This window comes from Micropterus dolomieu, linkage group LG13 (assembly GCF_021292245.1).
Source record: "Micropterus dolomieu isolate WLL.071019.BEF.003 ecotype Adirondacks linkage group LG13, ASM2129224v1, whole genome shotgun sequence".
In the NCBI taxonomy this organism is placed as follows: Eukaryota; Metazoa; Chordata; class Actinopteri; order Centrarchiformes; family Centrarchidae; genus Micropterus; species Micropterus dolomieu.
The window spans coordinates 9,905,944-9,923,390 of record NC_060162.1 but is presented as its reverse complement, the minus strand read 5'-3'; the positions used below and the strand labels follow the sequence as shown (position 1 = coordinate 9,923,390).

Genomic DNA, 17,447 nt, shown 5'->3' with positions numbered 1-17,447 from the left:
CACCTGTAAGAGAAGGGGGAAAGGGGGAAAGGGGGATGGAGGGTGGGGACAACAGGGAAAAGCTGTGGGAAACAAAACAAAACAACATTTATAATTACAAACCAACAAGCCTAGAAGTCCTTAGAGACAGTAAGCATCTCAGTGGATGAGATAGTCCCAAAATAAGGAACATGGAACAAGTCCAAAATCAAGCTAATTTAGCATACACAATGATATCTTTGATATGTTATATATTCAAATGAATTACGAACTAATGAACTAATCTGACAACCATTATTCAGGACTATAAAACCCTGCAAGCTGTGGTTCTTATATGTGAGCGTCTGCCGGAGGAGGCGGGGTTGTAGTTCAGCCTGAGAGGAAGCGTTGCCTGTGAGCCTTAAACCGGGACAATTATTCCCTATCAAGTCAGGGAGTTTGATAAATTGTTCTGCGTGGCCATACGGGCACATAGAGTCCTTTCTGTTGATTCAATGTGTCTTAGCCCCGCCCGCCCGCGCTGAATTGATAAAGCTTATGTAACAAACCGCCGTGTGAGCGTGGACGAGCTCATCCACAGTGTCTTCTCTCCATGCTGAAAACGTGCAAACGTTTCTGAACGAGGAAACCGTGGACGAGCGCAGTGAAAGTGGTTTTGCTGCAGGTTTGTTTTCCTTAACTTAGTCCGGGTATAATAACGTCGCGTCATTAAACATGCTTGCTAGCTGTGGTTCATGTAATTATATTTCACCGCTGACGTTACAGGATAGCTGGATTCTTCCGCTGGGCTCTTGCTATTTCTCCTCGCTAGTGAGTGTTGTACAGTCGCAACGTGGACACCGTCGCTGGTAGACACGCCTAGCAAAACACAGACAGCAGCTGGCTAGCTTAGCAGGGCTGTTAGCTTAGTAAAGTAATGTCAATTTAGCCACATCGCAGATAACGTTAATCCAGCTATCTCCTGTTTGCAGACAAACAGACACGTTTTCCTATTTAAGTGTATGGAATTGCGCAGTTTCCTTTTTGCAGTTTATTCGTGTAGCTGTGTTTGATTTAGTTGGACATAGAAGGGTATAAGAAGTTGCAGTGCGTGATTAGCTTTCTCCACATATGGCTAATTTGTTCCGGATGGCACAAATGCACCTGTGAACGTGTTTTCTGGAGAACCTTTCATGCATGGAGGTAGCTGCGGGTGCTCTTGGAAAAACCCACGGTTAGTTAAAATGGGCGCTGCTAAAACCCAAACTATGTAGGCGTTGACCAGCATCTCCATGTAACTTAGCAAGGCCTCAGAGCAGGAGTGATGCTTGGCAGAAGTTCAACCTGCCTTTGCTGTATTCAGCTTTGCATCAGTGGGCAGTGTATGTAGGTGGACTGCATGCGTTCAGTATAACGTTACTATATTTACAACCTTCATGCTGCTGCGTGCAGTCTTGCTTGTGATTTCACATTATTTAATTTCTGTCACACACATATCACTTGTCAGCAATTAGAATTAATTAAAATTTCATCTTTAATTTTTTAAGCAAGTTGTTGATCAGAATAACAATCTGCAACTACTTTGATGATTGATTCATTGTCTGTTTGTTGCAAAACAAGACATTTGAATATGTCGCTTGTTTTCTGATGTATGATAGGCCAAATTCCAGAAAACGATTGGCAGATTAATTGATGATAAACAGAATTCTTAGTTGCAGCACAATTCAGAATATTTGGTTAGATCTATCTTTGCATGAACAATATGTAGCCAGGCTGATGGATTATTGCCCCCCCCCCCCCCCCCCCCCCCCCCCCCCAAACCCCTCTTTTAGCAGATCCAGGGAGAGGAGCCTGTTTGCATTCCAGTGCAGGTGCAAGACAATGGAGGTGAAAATCGAAGAGCAGGACGAAGACAACACATTCAGCAGCACTGACGCTAATGGTACAATCATACACGCCTTTCATTTTAACTGTAAACCACATGAATGAAGTCATGCATTAATTGCACAAAGAACTGAGCCTGTCTTGAAATACAGCATGTAGATATACCGGCTAATTAGTTTACTCAAGGGAGGGTAAAAAACCTGAACATTTCTGGCTGGCACTACATAGCATGTGGACATGTCAGATGGTTGGGAGATTCTCCTGTCCAAGATACTGCTGTTCTGTGGGCCCTGAGCAGATCTGACCGTGTTTTAATCCAGGAAGGGTACTTTGTGGCTCTGGACATAATCCAGAATACAGTTGGCTGCTGAATGAAACTCATTCTTGGGGTGGAACATACTGTAGACCTAGTACTCGCCATGTATTTATATTTTTGTCACTTGAATTAAATTCAGTGGCTGTGGTTAGTAATGATAATTTGGTTTCCTAAATATTACAGTGGCATAGTCCTAAATTTTAGCCTCCATGTGTAGATTGTATGTGATTATAGAAGACTGTAGCAAGGTTTTGTTTTTAGAAAAGTAAGAAAATCAAATAAGTTCATATACTACCATATTTGGGTGCTGAAGTTGTAAATAATCAAATTCTACAGAGTGGTGTTAAGGTTATTATCCAGGATCTCTGTTGTAACTGATGAATACCTTGTGCAGAATGACTGCCTGGCTCAGATTTGAACTGGATTGTCTTCCCTCTCAGGTAAACGGCCAGCTGAGGACATGGACGAGGAGCAGGCCTTCAAACGTTCTCGCAACGCAGACGAGATGGTGGAGCTGCGTGTGCTGCTTCAGAGCAAAGTAAACATCCATAGAAACAATGGGCTGCATTAGTGGCGGGGCCGCTCCTTTATTTTATTTATTTTTTTGTCCTGTTAATCAAAGCAATATTTTTCTAAGGAAAACCTTCTTTTTCTTCACAGAATGCTGGTGCTGTTATTGGAAAGGGTGGAAAGAATATAAAAGCCCTACGTACAGACGTGAGTAAAAACAGATAAAACTGCTGCTAACGTTTCTGCAGCTGAGGAGAAAATGTAGTTGGCTGATTTAAATTTAAAGGACCCCAACTTAAATTCCAATTTATTCAAACTTCCTATTCAATTAATTACCATAGAAACTTCTTCCCAGCTGATTTTAATCATTTGACATCAAGAATTGACATGCACTGTTGGTCAAAGATCACTTCTCCATACTAGTGAAACCATGTTGGCTCTTGTGGACAGACAAGGAAGGCCTTGTTAGGCAGATGTGTTGGGTTTTGCTTCCTGTCTTGACTTGATACCAGTTCCCCTCACAGAATTGAAGCCGTTGCCCTTGATGTGACAACAGGTGCCTGAAAGCCTGAGTGGATATATTTATTTCAGGGATGTTAATCTCTGTATGCTCCAGACTGTTTTTTTTTTTAAATATTTTTTTATGAATAATTATCCTTTGACGAGGTTGCACTTCCTGTTCTTCTTCACTCACCACAGTTTCAAGTCTCTCATTTCACTTTTGGGTCAAATTATAGCTTGTATTCAATTAAAAATGTATTCCTTCTCCCCCTCTTCCCTTCTCCTTTTACTTTTTTGCTTTTATTTTTGGCCACCTTCCTCCGTTGCCCATGTACTGGATCGACATGCCCCTCCTGCGTTGCCCACCTTGACGTTGGCCCAACCTCCGCCCACCCCTGAACGCCCGCCCACCTGACACTTCCGGTTGGCCCCCGCCCATAAACCGTGCCCCTCCTTAAACGGGCACCTAACTTGACATCTTGTGATTGAATGCCCCTGCCCAATGCCAACCTCCTCCACCACAACCACCACCACAACCACCACCACCAACTCGGCCCATGCAGTACAATGCCAGTGTATCAGTCCCAGACAGCAGTGGCCCAGAGCGGTATGTCCCACCAGTTATTGCCTCACTGCCTGATTAGAACAGTGAAACACATGTCTTTGATAACCTGCCTTCTGTTTCATTTTAACATTTTTATATACATGACAGTATACTCCACCTCCCCCAAACACCCCCCTCCTCCACTTGTAAGAGACGTGTATTGTTCCCTTTTGATTTTTCTGTCCATTTTAAGCATCTCCGTTGAGTTGGACTTTTTGTCATTGCAGTTTATTGTCCATGCAGAGAATCACTGACAACCCACTACCAAGTAGTTGGTATTTAATGGTTAGCAACACGGCAGTTTGATGTTGTTTTTCCTTGCTGTGATGTTTAATTTTACCAAGAAACTTGTGGAAAGCAGAAATCTTTTTCTCGCTCTGTCCTCTTTGGCCCACCTGGCCCCCTTACTTCCGACCCCCTCCTTCCTCCAACCCCTCCCCCTCTGTTTTCAGCATCACTGTCCATGATTTCTGAGAGGGCACTGGCTCTTGTCTGGAGGTTCCGTCCCCCACTCTCACTCATTAATGTCGTCTCTTTATTTGATTGTGCTACATCACTTCTGTTAAATTTCTCTCAGGCCACATCAGATCAGAGCTGCCTGTCAAACCTTTCATAGCCTCCCAACCCCTCCACCCTTGCTCCTGTCCTGTGCCACGAAGTAGTTGGTAACAACTCACATTTCCTCCCCTACCCCTCTGCTCTGTTACTCTCTCTGTTACTCTTTTCTACTGCCCACCTCGTCTCTTCCTCACCTCAGCCCCAAGACCCCTCCTCCCCACCTCTCCCCTCTTCCCCAACCCCTGGTCACAATGAAAAGGTGTGCTGGTGGTGCAATTGTCATGGCAAGCTATTGTCTCAGTTTGATACGTTCCATTTCCCCAACTTGCTGGTGGTGGGATGGTAATAGAAGATCTCTCTCTTTCTCTCACCCCCTCCTCCCCCAACCCTGTGTGGCCAGTCTCACGTTAATTTGAGTCGTTCTGAAGCTTTCCATCCGCCCAAGGCTTCTCTTACTTTGAATATAATGTTAGACTGAATGCATGTCAGCTGCTTATTGAATCAGTCTAGTGTCAGGGGGAAAAGTTATAATATGTAGCAGTGTTCATTTTTCCTTTTGTAAGTTTGTCCGTTAGTATTTGCTGGACTGCTTCTCGTGTATTTTTATTTATTTAGTTTTTTGGTTATTAGATTTTGCTTTGCGTTCTACTTTTTGTCCCCCTTGTAATGCCTTACTTCCTTTTGGCCAAAATGGTTCCTGATAGGATCCTGAGTGTGAATGCCAGCATCGACACTATTGGAGACATTCTGCTTAGAATCATACCAACTCTAGAGGAGGTAAGCCACCATGTTAATGACCTTGTTAATTATGTTTACATCAACAGAGTCCAGGATGATTGATGACATTGTTTTGTTTTTTTTCCCAGGCCAATACAGATTATTAGTAACCAATTTGACCGATATTTGGAACTGATATACATATGCTGTAAAATTTTTGATCTTGGTGTCAAAAATTGGAATAACGCAAACTCCAGCACAAATCTTTGTTAAAAATAACTAAACTAAAATTGTCATGTTTATTTTTTGTAAGTGGTAAATTAAATGAATTTGAGATCGATCCCAGAGATGGACTTGTTAATTATGAGTGTTATCATAAACTTTGTCTTTGCCTGCTGCCTTTGTATTTATTTTATATTGTTAGGATTTTATTGATACATTTGTTGATACTATTTATTGGTTCTGTTTATCTATACTCTTATTGGTTTTTCATTACTAAATAATTTCCTTTTAAAAATGTTGTTAAAAAAGAATAAATTCAGAATAGTAATCAAATTTAATATTTTTTTTTTTAACTGTTTTCAGAGCAGCCACAAAAGTAAAGTTTACAGCAGCAAAGTCACTGTATAAAATCAGTATCTCACTGGAAACAAAAGGAACATGTAATATAAACTATATTCCTGACATCAAAATAGAATAGAGTGAAGTTTAGAATGAAGACATCATTATCAGTCAGTCGTTTGTCCTCATGTCCTCCTCCCTCTGCTGCTGGTAGAGAGGTACGTAGCATCTCAGCTAAATAGGCTACAGACAGAGAGGTTTCGTTTTAGCTTGTTTATAACTAGCCATTAGCTGAGCTAGCACATGTGTTTGTGTAAAACTAGAACACAGCTGCGATGGATGAGAAAGCAGATTAAAATATCGCTCTGTACACGTTCCTGCTTGTTGTACTGATGCAGTATCAGCCTTTTACTACTACTGCTTGTTTTGCAGTGCTTACTTAAAGTAACGAGCGTAGTTATGAGTAAACTGGTGTAATCTAAACTGATCTGCTCCTCATTTCGCTCAGTTTTTGCAAGCTCTGCTGAGAGAGGCTACTTGTGCACAATAGTCAGTGTTGAAAGGCTGTTACTCACGACTTGTTACCTATCAGCTAGTACAGTGGGCGGGACGTTGTACTCACCCCTCTGTGGGCTTGAGCAGACAGAGAAGCGACTGCATCAGAGCCAAAGGAGCGCACTTTTTATTAATTATGTCAGCTATCTGTTTTTAAAATGACCGATGGAGATTATTGGAAAAATTATCGTCCAGACCAATTATTGGTCGACCCCTAGTTAATGTGCTCTTGATTAGGAATATGGAATCAACATGGACATGTACTACAAAGAAAAAAATCTGTTGGATTAGCATTAATAGAGCATATAAACACACAGACATCTACCAAATCTTATCAATTTAATTTCAAAATCCAACAACGAAAAGGCTATGAAAACTGTCACCAGACAACCCCTGGAAAAGTTTTTAATGATTGAATGAGGAAAGAAAATTCCAATTTATTCTGACACCACATGATCAGTCACTGCTCACTGCTACGTGGCCGACACCCTCTGTCGGCACTTGTGCTAAATCATATGTGAGCTCCTCTATTTTGTCCTAATTTCTCTTCTCTTCTTACTTCTAACACACCAGATGACTACTGCTTTTTTCCTCCATAAGTTTTCAACGTAGTGGCGAAAGGCACTCTGTAGAGTAGTTTGTCTGTTCAGACTACTGTAGAAACATGGAGGCGCAACATGGCACCTTTCATGTAAGGGGACCCGCATTGTCTTTAGATAGATAGAAAAACATAACTGTTCATTATGTAAGGTCTTTATACACCAGTGAAAACATAGTTATGGATATTATATATTTCACTTGTCAGTAAATCCTCCTAAATATTACACACTGAACCTTTTAAAGGTGAAGCAGGGCACACGAGGACATGAGGGAGGCAAAATTTACATGTTCCCTTTTGGTTTTGCACTATACTATCCATTGACAGTTGGTGGCAATAATGCGCCAACAAACACATCAATGTGTCAACTACTAGTTATTCAAACTATTCAGTCAAATCTTGGCTTCTTTACTGAGCTCAGTCTTTGACACCACTGCTCTTTTAAACAAGTACAGTTTGTGTGTTTTTGGCAAATGCTGTCATGATTTATTGAGAGTTTATCTTGTGAAATAATTTTGAGACAAATTCAACAGCAATTTGAGTGCCAATTATTTGGCGTCTTTGTAGGTCTGTCAGTTACCCTGGGCTGCTTTTAAAAACATGTCTTCTATAACTGTCACAGGCTTATTATTTTTCTCCTATTTAATATTAGTGGTGTAAGAATGAACTAATCTGAAATGATTTCCAACCAGTTCTTTTAAAACCAGACTACAGTGATTCAAATCATCAAAATTTACATTTTTGTGTATTGATGATTTAAAACTTAAATCCCACTACATGTTAAACGGTAAAATGGAAATCATTTGTCATTGGCAACATAGACAGAAATACTTTGTTAATCAACAATGGGAAGAGTTTCAGGCCCTACTGACTCTTATCTGATATTTCTTTGTATTTCTGTAGTACCAGCATTACAGCGGGATTGATTTTGACAGTGAGCTTCGCCTGCTTATCCATCAGAGCTTGGCAGGAGGCATCATCGGTGTAAAAGGTGCCAAGATAAAGGAACTAAGAGAGGTAGGAAAGAGTCCAGGTTAGCAGGAGCCCTGCCATTATGCTCTAGTGTGCACCAGTAGTTGGCCTAGAGATGAGGTGGTGGTGGTGTTATTATTACCTGTATTTTGTGAGTTGCAGTAGCAATAATGGCACTACATACATGTATAAAATAGTACTTTATTTATTTACTACTTTCATTGTCTAGTTCAGTAGCAAAGCAATCCAAAAGTGAATTTGATTGTCTGGAATATAAGTGTTTAATGTGTATGTGCACCAGAATACCCAGACCACCATCAAGTTGTTCCAGGAGTGCTGTCCACACTCCACTGACAGAGTTGTCTTGGTGGGAGGAAAGCCAGAACGTGTCATTGAATGTATAAAAGTTATTCTGGAGTTGGTGTCAGAGGTGAGTTTACATCTGAGATCTGTTGAAATCCTTAACATACTTTATACAGTCATGCGTTTCATCTCCTGCTAATGTGAGGATAGTTGTATGACTGGAGGATAAAGTTACTGAAAAGTCAAGAGAGTTGCGTGAAATGTAAGTTTGGGTGCTTTTACAGCTAATTTCAACAGTTATTTCAGAACAGAGCAGTCTTATCTTTCATCTTGCAGGCACCAATCAAAGGTCGTGCCCAGCCTTATGACCCTAATTTCTACGACGAGACGTACGACTATGGTGGTTTCACGATGTTATTCGAGGAGAGAGGAAGACGACCCATTGGTGGCTTCCCCATTCGTGTGCGTGGGGGCTTTGAGCGCATGCCCCCCATTCGTGGCAACAGACCCATGCCTCCCTCCAGAAGGGAGTACGACGACATGAGCCCCCGTCGGGGTCCTCCACCACCGCTGAGCAGAGGTGGACGAGGGGGCAGCCGAGCACGAAACCTGCCTCTTCCCCCGCCGCCGCCGCCAAGAGGAGGGTGAGGAGTGGCCCTCCCAATGTGGGTGCTTTCACACCTAACCTGTTTGGTTCATTAAAGTGAAAGTTTGCCCAAAGTGGTTTGGTTCATTCTGGCTGGTGTGAAATCTGCTAAAGAGGAGGGTCTCAGTCTGCCTTCCAAGCAGACTGGTGTGGTTTGTTGGGCAGTCTGAAAGCAACAGTAGAAAGGTGATTTTAGCATAAATTCAAAAGCTTAACTTCTATTAAATCCATCTACTGATCACGAACTGCAGATGGACTCGCTGAATAAATATACAGATCATTTTCTGATCAATTGAACAATAGCCATGGATCATGGTTTTTGACTAGTTGTTAAATTATAAAAAAATCTAATAGTTTATGCAACTATCATTTTGTATTGAGAAATATATTTTCCTTTTAGTAATGCATTACTACCAGGTGTGTGTGTGTGTGTGTGTAGCACCTTCGAAGAATGGTTGAATAATCACCATGTCAGTGAAAGTAAAAAGGAGTTGAACTTGTATCCAACTAATGTATTTTCCCAGTGATGTAGTGCTCACAGAGTAATTATCCTCCTGTAATATTATGCTGTAAGATGCCCCCCCCCCCCATCATTTCCTGGCTATTTCTGATATACAAAAAACACTTGCAGTCTCTGCCAGTAATGCAATAAGTTTTTTAATACATTTTTTCTTCTTTGTGGCATCAGATTAGATAAATATTCTCAAATAATATGCATGATTTTGCTTTGAGACACCAGAATTTGACTTCCCATATGGATCCATGTACCTGTGATTTACCTGTATGTCCCCGTCACTTCATGCCTACAGCTCTCGGTTGGTTTTTAAAAAAACAAACAAAAAAAACAGCGTAAAGATGAACCAGACCATATCTAAAAGCCAACAATGTTTTTATTTTCCTTATCTGGACCAAATGAACCAAACTACAGGTGTGATAACACCATTAGATGCCAATTTGTTTAGATATTTTATTTTATTCAACACACTTTCCCTTGTCTGTAATTGTTTGCAGGGGAGACAGGTTCTCACATGGCAGCTATCATGGCAGCATGGACGACAGACCAAGGTGAGTATGAAGCAGGATTGTCAACGATACAATTTCTCTCTAAAGCAGAGTGATGGATATCACTGAAAGTTGCTTAGTAGCAGAATGTCAACCCACCATCCCTGATTCAGAGTCTGATCACAAGTCCTCAATATAGTCTGCATGTCCTTTCACACTCACAGCTCTCTAAATACCAATCTAACAGTGAGGACCTGCTTGATACTGTAATGTCAAGTGTCCTCTAGAGTAGAGAAACTATAATAATGCTTATCTTTTTGTCTGTAGTGACAGAAGAGGCCGAGGTGGAGACCGTTACGACAGCATGGTGAGTCTGTGCACAGGTGCTGCTGTAATGCTAGGCTGCATGTTTGTAGCTTCCAAGCTGTGTGCAGTAGGTGAATTATTTTACAGATGGGGCGACTGGGATTCCTTTGTTTGAGTGTTGTACAAGCACGGAGGCATGGACACTGCTGCTTTTTCACAGTGTACGCACACTGATCTAGGCCTGTTGTTGCCTGGCAACAGTTGTCTCCTTGGTTACCACAGAGCAGCTGAGTACGTAGCCCAGAGATCCGCCAGGCTAGCAAATGAACTTGAGCTAAACCCAAAGCGATTCCTGAACACGTTCCCTTTAGGTTCTAGCTACAAGCACGTTGTTTCAACCAGAAGGCAAAAACAGCTGCTTGGGGGGAAAAAAAACAAACATTTTATCAAATAAATACCAATAGTGCTCATGTTTTAAAAACCTTAACAGAAATGTTTTTATTTATTATGCCCTATCTCAAATGAAGACTGCTCTATTAACAATAGTCAGTGACTTTATGGGGTTATGGCAAATGTCCTATGCATTTAAATGTCCTAAATGTGAGCAATTGATTCATTATCATGAACCATTTCTATCTTCTTCTAACATCCCAGGTTGTTTCTCAATTATTTCGAGAAAAGGTCAAGTACTGAATAAGTTTAAATATTTTGACCCAGTTTCAAGCTTCTTGGAGTCCAAATGTCTGAGTTTCCTCCCCTGTGACTGCTTTCAATGTAGAAAATGGCTCAGTGACACATCTTCCTTTTCCAAGCCTGATCTTTGCATCATACATGTACCATTTATTTATGGCATCTGCTTCCCCACCCCATGATGTTACTTAAGATTAAAAAAAATGTTTAGAGCCCCTCTTCTTCCCATTGTATTTGCACTTCACTACTTATCAGTTGACATTTAATCTATTTTTGACTGTGAATCAAACAAAATATCCCACCTTTTTAATAGTTAGCATATTTACAGTACAAACTTTGTCAATGAGCTATGCAAAAAAACTAATTAATCGTAATGAAGGACAAACGTTCGGTTAATTGTGATTTTGATTTTAGGTAATCTCGTTCAGCCCAACAAAAATACACTCAATGGCCAATTTAATAGATAGATACACCGGGGTGGGACTCCCCTTTGCTCCCAGAACAGCCTGGACTCTTGCTGGCATGGGTTCCACAAGGTGCTGGAAACACTCTATAGAGTTTCTGATCAATGTTGACTTCATTGCATTACACAGTTGTTGCAGATTTGGCAGCTGTACATTTAGTGCTTCAAATCTCCCTTTCCACCACATCTCGAACGTGCTCGGTGATGTTTATCCAGTCTTCTACTTTCCACTACTCCAGTTAACAAAACCCTTGCAGAATTAAATTGTAAAATGTTAAACTTAGACACCAGATTTTGCATTAAAACAAAATGCAGACCTAACAGTCATTGTCTGCCAGTGTCACAAGCAGTGCTTGAAGTGGGCCAGTACCTGAGTTTGGTACCGTGACTTTTTAGCCAGTTTGAATGGGCCTGATGCAGCTGATAAAATGCATAATAGTATTGTTATCTATAATTGACTGGTTCAATGCAAAACTTTGCCAGTAGAGAAGATGCTAGATCATCAGCCTGTACACAGACTGAGTTAATATTCACTTATCCCATTCAATAAATATTGTTTGTTTATCTCATTCTGTTCTGTAGACTGACAGATGGAGCAAACTGAAGAAGGATTGTAGTGGGAGTACTGTGTGACGTGCTAGTCAAAGTAATGTTACATTAACCTTACAATCATCTTAATAAATTGCCATGTTTTTTTACTCTAATTGAAATGGTTGTCCCCCTGGTTAAGCAACAGTAACATCTTCTATTATCATTCAAAATGTAATGCTTATTGTTTTTCTGACACCGACCGACACACACACACACACGCATGTGAAAAAGGGGAGTACTGGTCGTTGTTTTTTTTCCCACTTCAAGTACTGGTCAAAGCTGCAGAAGCTTTTCCTGTCCTTACCTATAGACAAACATAGACACAAACATGTCTAAATCTGCATTTCTAAACTGCTGCAACTGCTGCCAATCGTGCTCTTGCCAACAGACTGAGCATGTTGGACAGGTCTAACTGCTGACGCTTTTACCTACTTTGTATGAATGATGAGTATGTGTGAGAGAGCGAGTAAGGTTGTTTGTCCCATGTCCCTTTTTGTTATTGTGCTTTAAAGGGTTCATTTAATTCATCGTCACATTATCAACATTAAATAATTGTTGAACAGGTTGTATCCTTTCATTGCTGTGCCATAATTAATATTTCCAGAAAGATCTTGACAAATTAGATTGTTTCAGTGGCCTGCAGGCCTCAGATTCAAACCAGTAATGTAAACCTTTTCAGATGAAGTAGAATGGGATATTTGAAGCATGAATGTCACTGAAAAATGTGCAGGGACTGCTTAATGCTATGGAATCAGCACAGACTCCGATCCTTGTGGAACATTTGAAGCACTTTGCTGAAGCCGTGCCTTAGGTAATCCCGACTGTTCTGGATACAAAAATGATCGTACCCGGTAATGGCCAGCGTTTAATATGAGGAATGGATACAGAGTGGATGGATTATTATTGTGCAGAAAACATGTAAAGGTTATGCTAGCATACTGTCATTATTGTGTCATTAAGAGTTTTATGCTTGTCTTTTTTTCTTTCCTCCAATCGATCCTGAAATGCAGAGTGGAGGCGGATATGGTGAGTGCTGACGTATGTAAATCCAGCACATATTTACAATTATTTAATCAAAGGAAAATCATGCGTTCTGCACCATTAACTATGACCTCACTGCTTAAAGATATAATTTAATTAACACCTCTGGGACAGTGTATTGGTTTGCATTCGACTGTACATGTGTACCTAGCAAAGTGGGAAATCTAAACCAGTAAATGTTAAAGTTTAATGTTTAACAATTAATTACACCCTTTTTGGCAGAGTGACTTCCTGGTTAAATTTTGGCTTACTGTACTATTGCATAATCTGTGCATGTACATAGTTAGTTATACTACATAATGAATGATTATATCACACATTTCAATGTTGCAATGTTACCCCTTTTTTTTGTTTATTTGTTTTTTTTAATACATGTTGTACATGACTGACTTGACTTAAACTGAGATATGTTTAAAATAATTTCATTCAAGAATGAACTCATGCTCAGTTGTTTAAGCCCCGTCTGGTTAACTGATCACTCATGCTTTGTGACATTTAAACTAAGTTGTTCAGCTGTGACTACAGGTTTTGACATTTCTCCACATCCCAGGAAGCACAACAATGAATACATTCCTTTAAAAAAAAAAAAAAAAAAAAAAAAAACCCACACAATTCCCTTTTTAACATTTGTTAGAGCACATAAAAATACATTTGTCTTGTGACATTTGCTGTATTTCCTGTTTACTATCACACTGCCTCTTGTCTTTGTCCCTGTGGTGTACTTTAATTTTTCACTTTGTTGTTTCCTTTCCAATGTTTTTCAAAGACAACAATTCTTCCTGGGAGCACTTTCAGTCTGGTGAGTGGTGATGGATGATTACTATTGTCCCAGCGTAATGTTTCCTAACCTAAAGGGATTGTTTCTTCTTGTTGCATGTTTTAGTTAATGACAAATTCACCTTAAATGTTCTTTCTCACCTCCTGCCGTAGGTGGTAGAGGCTCATACAGTGATATTGGAGGCCCAGTCATCACAACACAAGTCACCATCCCAAAAGATGTAAGTGAGACGTCCATCCACTCTCACATGACTCTAGCAGCAAAGAATGACGGAAAAGACATTTCACTCCTAAATCTGTTTTCAATTGGCCCATGTGGTTGTTTTGCAGCTGGCTGGCTCCATCATCGGTAAGGGTGGCCAGAGGATCAAGCAGATCCGCCATGAGTCTGGGGCATCCATCAAGATTGATGAACCACTAGAGGGCTCTGAGGACCGCATCATCACCATCACAGGAACACAGGACCAGATCCAGAACGCACAGTACCTGCTGCAGAACAGGCATGTGCTCCTGTGATTTCCTCAAAACTCAAAATCACCTATTTGGAGCAGTGCGGTCTCCTCTGATGGCCTGTTTACTCAGCTCCGCTCTACTCCACTCATGCACCACTGCATGGAAGTAAACAGTTTTTGAGTAAACTTTGACTTAACTTTATTGTCCCCAGGTAAATTTGTGTTGCAGCCTGGTGACTCAAAGACAGACTTAATAATAAAATGCATAAAACATATAATTACGGTAGTTTGTTGACCAAACGTTTGCTGTTGTGTTAATTGTACTATACACTAAATGCTGTTTATTATTACTACTACGTACTTAGTTTTTGAACCAGAAGTTGTCCAAGATCATTAACACCAGGACGGTGTCTTGAGCTGAAACAAGTGTCATTGATTAACAATTTATCAGCAGTTATTCTGAAAATCAGTCATTTTAAATAATCTTTTAAGCATAAAAGGCAAACTTTTCAGATCTTCTGCTTTTTGCTGTTTTCACATTATAGTGTCTTTGAGTTCACACTTCGAAGACCTCAGCTACTATATATTACAATGTTAGATTGTTAAAACGATACATTTAATATGTAAGTAGCATTGTATGCAATATTTTACTACTTTGGCTCCCAAACAGTTAAATTAAACCATCTGAGAAGTTTAGAGGGGAAATTACTTTTGGTGGAACTGAAAAACAACTCCGACATCTGAAACTGCATCATATTTTGTATGTAAAAGTAACTGTAACTTGGATAAATGTCGTGGATTAAAAAGTACAATGTATCCCCATTTAGCATAAAATGGAAATAATCAAGTAGGAGTACCTCAAAATTGTAAGTGTTCAGCACTGGAGTAAATGCCCTTATTTATTCTCCACCCCTGTCCTAACTGTAGCCCATATAGTTGTAAAGACTAGCTCCACATTGACGACAACACATTTTAACAACAGTGACTATACATTAATGCACCAATAAAATTCAAATATTATACTGTATGTATGATAAATATAACACACTAAGTTGGGCAGATTTGCATAATGAGTACTTGCTTTTGATACTTTAATTCCATGTTTCTGATAATACTTTGTGCTTTATAAAGCACACAAATTTATACAGCCGTATAAAAACACTCGAGTACAAGTCCTGCATTCAATCTTAAGTAAAATATCTCAATATGTCTTTGACCACTATGTATGAGAGAAATTAATTAAAGCTGAAACACAAAAAATAAATAATTGCTTAATTGGCCTTGAACGTACTTGAGTGCGCAATCACGCATTTGTGGTTGAATGTGAACAGTTGAGGTTATTTTTCTTACATGGGTATTATATCTTGAAGAGCTTTTCAGTTCACAGACCCCCACCCCCCATCACTAAATGGCTAAGCTGGTCTCAGCAGTCATATTGCTTCTTGGAGAAAATTTATTTTCAGCCTTGACCGTGGCATACTTTTTATTACTTACAATTGTGCTCCACATGAAAAATGTCTTGCAGTTTGCAGTATCCAGTCATTTACGGCTCCTGACCCATGTCATGGTCCTGTTCAAATAAATATTCTTAATGTTATGATGAAATGTCCTTACCTTTTTATCTGTCTCTTATTTCAGTGTGAGGCAGTACTCTGGTCGGTTCTTCTAGGAAGAAGGAAATGAAGAAAATTTGAAGCCATGCTGCCATACTGTTTGCTCCTTCTATTCAGAGCCTACATTCCTTTGCTTTGGGTAGATGTGCCCCCTCCCCTCACTATCACACACTACACCGTCTGTCTATAAATCAGTTTTTAAAAAAGTTTTAAAAAATATCTTAAGCTGTCAAACAGCAACCAAGGAGTAAACAACATGTTTCTGTGCTGGTGTAATTATTTTTTGGAGATTCTTGTGCAGTCATTGGAGTAAACTCATCTGTGTGATAACTTTTGGTGTTGTGAGCCACCCCATTTCAGTACAGCATGCAGAATGTATCTTTTTGTTAGGAACGTTATGCGATTTAAAGTTTATTTTTGTTTTTTGCTTTTGTTTTTCCCCTCACATGTTTAAGTGCACTCTTCAAATGAAGTTGCATAGTCTTGGAATGGTTAATGAACCATTAAATAAACTTTAGTTTACATTTTACACAACATCCAACGTCCTCTTCCACTGTCAAATGAAGTGCTTATTTGTAAGATGGGCTTTAATGGAGTAGTTTGACAAGCTTATTCGTGTCCTGGTGTAAAGTTAGATGAGAAGATCAATACCACTGTTACGTCTTTATGTTAAATCTGAAACTGCAGCCAGTTAGCTTAGCATAAAGACTGGGGGGGGAGGGGGAAAGCTAGACTTGCAAAACCTACCACCTCTATAGCTCACTAATTAACACTTTATTTGTCATTTCTTTAATCCTGTACAAAAAGCAAATTGTTTAAAGGTCAATTTATTGTTTTAGGGTTGTTATGTAATGCCTCTTGCCTGGCAACTGCTCCTAACCAAGAAATGGTTTAAGACAACCCCATGTGAAACGAGTTGTTGTTGTTTTTATCTTTTTTTTTGTAGGAATTAAACAAGATTTAACACTAATTAGTGGGCTTTCAAGGTGCTGGTACTGCAGGTGGACTTTAACACAAGCAAGCTAGCTGTTTGCCCATTTACAGTCTTTGTGCTAAGCTAACCGGCTGCTAGCATAGTTATTGCTAGCTTCATGAGTAACGGGCAGATACAAGTGGCATTAATCCTATCATTAACTCTCTTCCAGAAATCTAATGAACATATTTTCAAAAATTTCGTTCTTTTGCTTTAAGTAGGGATAAATGTGCCAGTGTGATATTGGGGGGGGGGGAGACAATTTTAAGAATATTTTTTTTTTTTTGTTGTTGAAAGACAAAGGGTTGTATGAAGTGTGTATGTATGTAAAATATATATATATATATTTTACATAGAAACAGTAACTTAACTGTTGTGATTTCATGAGTGTTTAGATAGGCCCAGAATACTTTCTACTTTATTGGAAGGAGATGGTGCCATAAGACATGTTTGGTAATATTATTTTTTTTTCTTCCCCTCTCTATCTGTTAACGTGATTTATTTTCTACCACTCACCGTGATGGACTCGCTGTAATGCAGCCTTAATATCTGATCTGTTAGATGCATTTACTCTTGCTTGTTTTCATTATTTTTTTTTTTTTTTTGTGAAAGGATCTTTAGGCTATTTGAGATGCAGTTTGAGAAGAGGAGCGTACAGCTTTGTGAGTCCATGAGTGGTGTCTTCTGTCCAGTCATATCTGTAACGTTACCTCTGTGTCTGATATCTATAGAACCTGCAGGTGTTGAAGAAATAAAAAGTCTGTATTACAGTTCGCAAAGTGTTTGTTCTGCTTTATTTCGACAGCGGATTGATCTAGTTACTTTTTTTAATGCTTTCCAGTGAAGGTGAAGTGTT

General features: G+C 39.7%; 1 protein-coding gene across 7 annotated transcripts; it reads left to right on the top strand.

Annotated features, from left to right (window-relative positions):
• Positions 1 to 348: 348 nt before the first annotated feature.
• Positions 349 to 17,364, top strand: hnrpkl (heterogeneous nuclear ribonucleoprotein K, like). Of its 7 annotated transcripts, none has more exons than XM_046067133.1 (16): positions 349 to 643; positions 1,794 to 1,900; positions 2,599 to 2,696; positions 2,819 to 2,875; positions 3,733 to 3,776; positions 5,036 to 5,108; positions 7,666 to 7,779; positions 8,036 to 8,164; positions 8,374 to 8,681; positions 9,695 to 9,748; positions 10,013 to 10,052; positions 12,746 to 12,761; positions 13,543 to 13,575; positions 13,707 to 13,774; positions 13,884 to 14,053; positions 15,644 to 17,364. In XM_046067133.1, exons 2-16 carry the CDS (start codon positions 1,840 to 1,842, stop codon positions 15,672 to 15,674), a joined length of 1,296 nt encoding a protein of 431 aa, XP_045923089.1. In that variant the 5' UTR covers positions 349 to 643; positions 1,794 to 1,839; the 3' UTR covers positions 15,675 to 17,364. The 7 variants fall into 7 exon arrangements, with proteins under 7 accessions (XP_045923089.1, XP_045923088.1, XP_045923090.1 ...); XM_046067132.1 differs by having other exon boundaries at positions 1,791 to 1,900; XM_046067134.1 differs by lacking the exon at positions 349 to 643 and adding an exon at positions 763 to 789.
• The last annotated feature ends 83 nt before the right edge of the window (positions 17,365 to 17,447 follow it).

What these genes read in the sequence shown, in the direction of transcription:
- hnrpkl (XM_046067128.1), top strand. Translation starts at nt 1,152, where the DNA reads ATGCATGGAGGTAGCTGCGGGTGCTCTTGGAAAAACCCACG. An exon ending in GACAGCAGTGGCCCAGAGCG is followed by an intron (nt 3,777 to 5,035) that starts GTATGTCCCACC and finishes GGTTCCTGATAG; the next exon opens with GATCCTGAGTGTGAATGCCA. An exon ending in TCATACCAACTCTAGAGGAG is followed by an intron (nt 5,109 to 7,665) that starts GTAAGCCACCAT and finishes GTATTTCTGTAG; the next exon opens with TACCAGCATTACAGCGGGAT.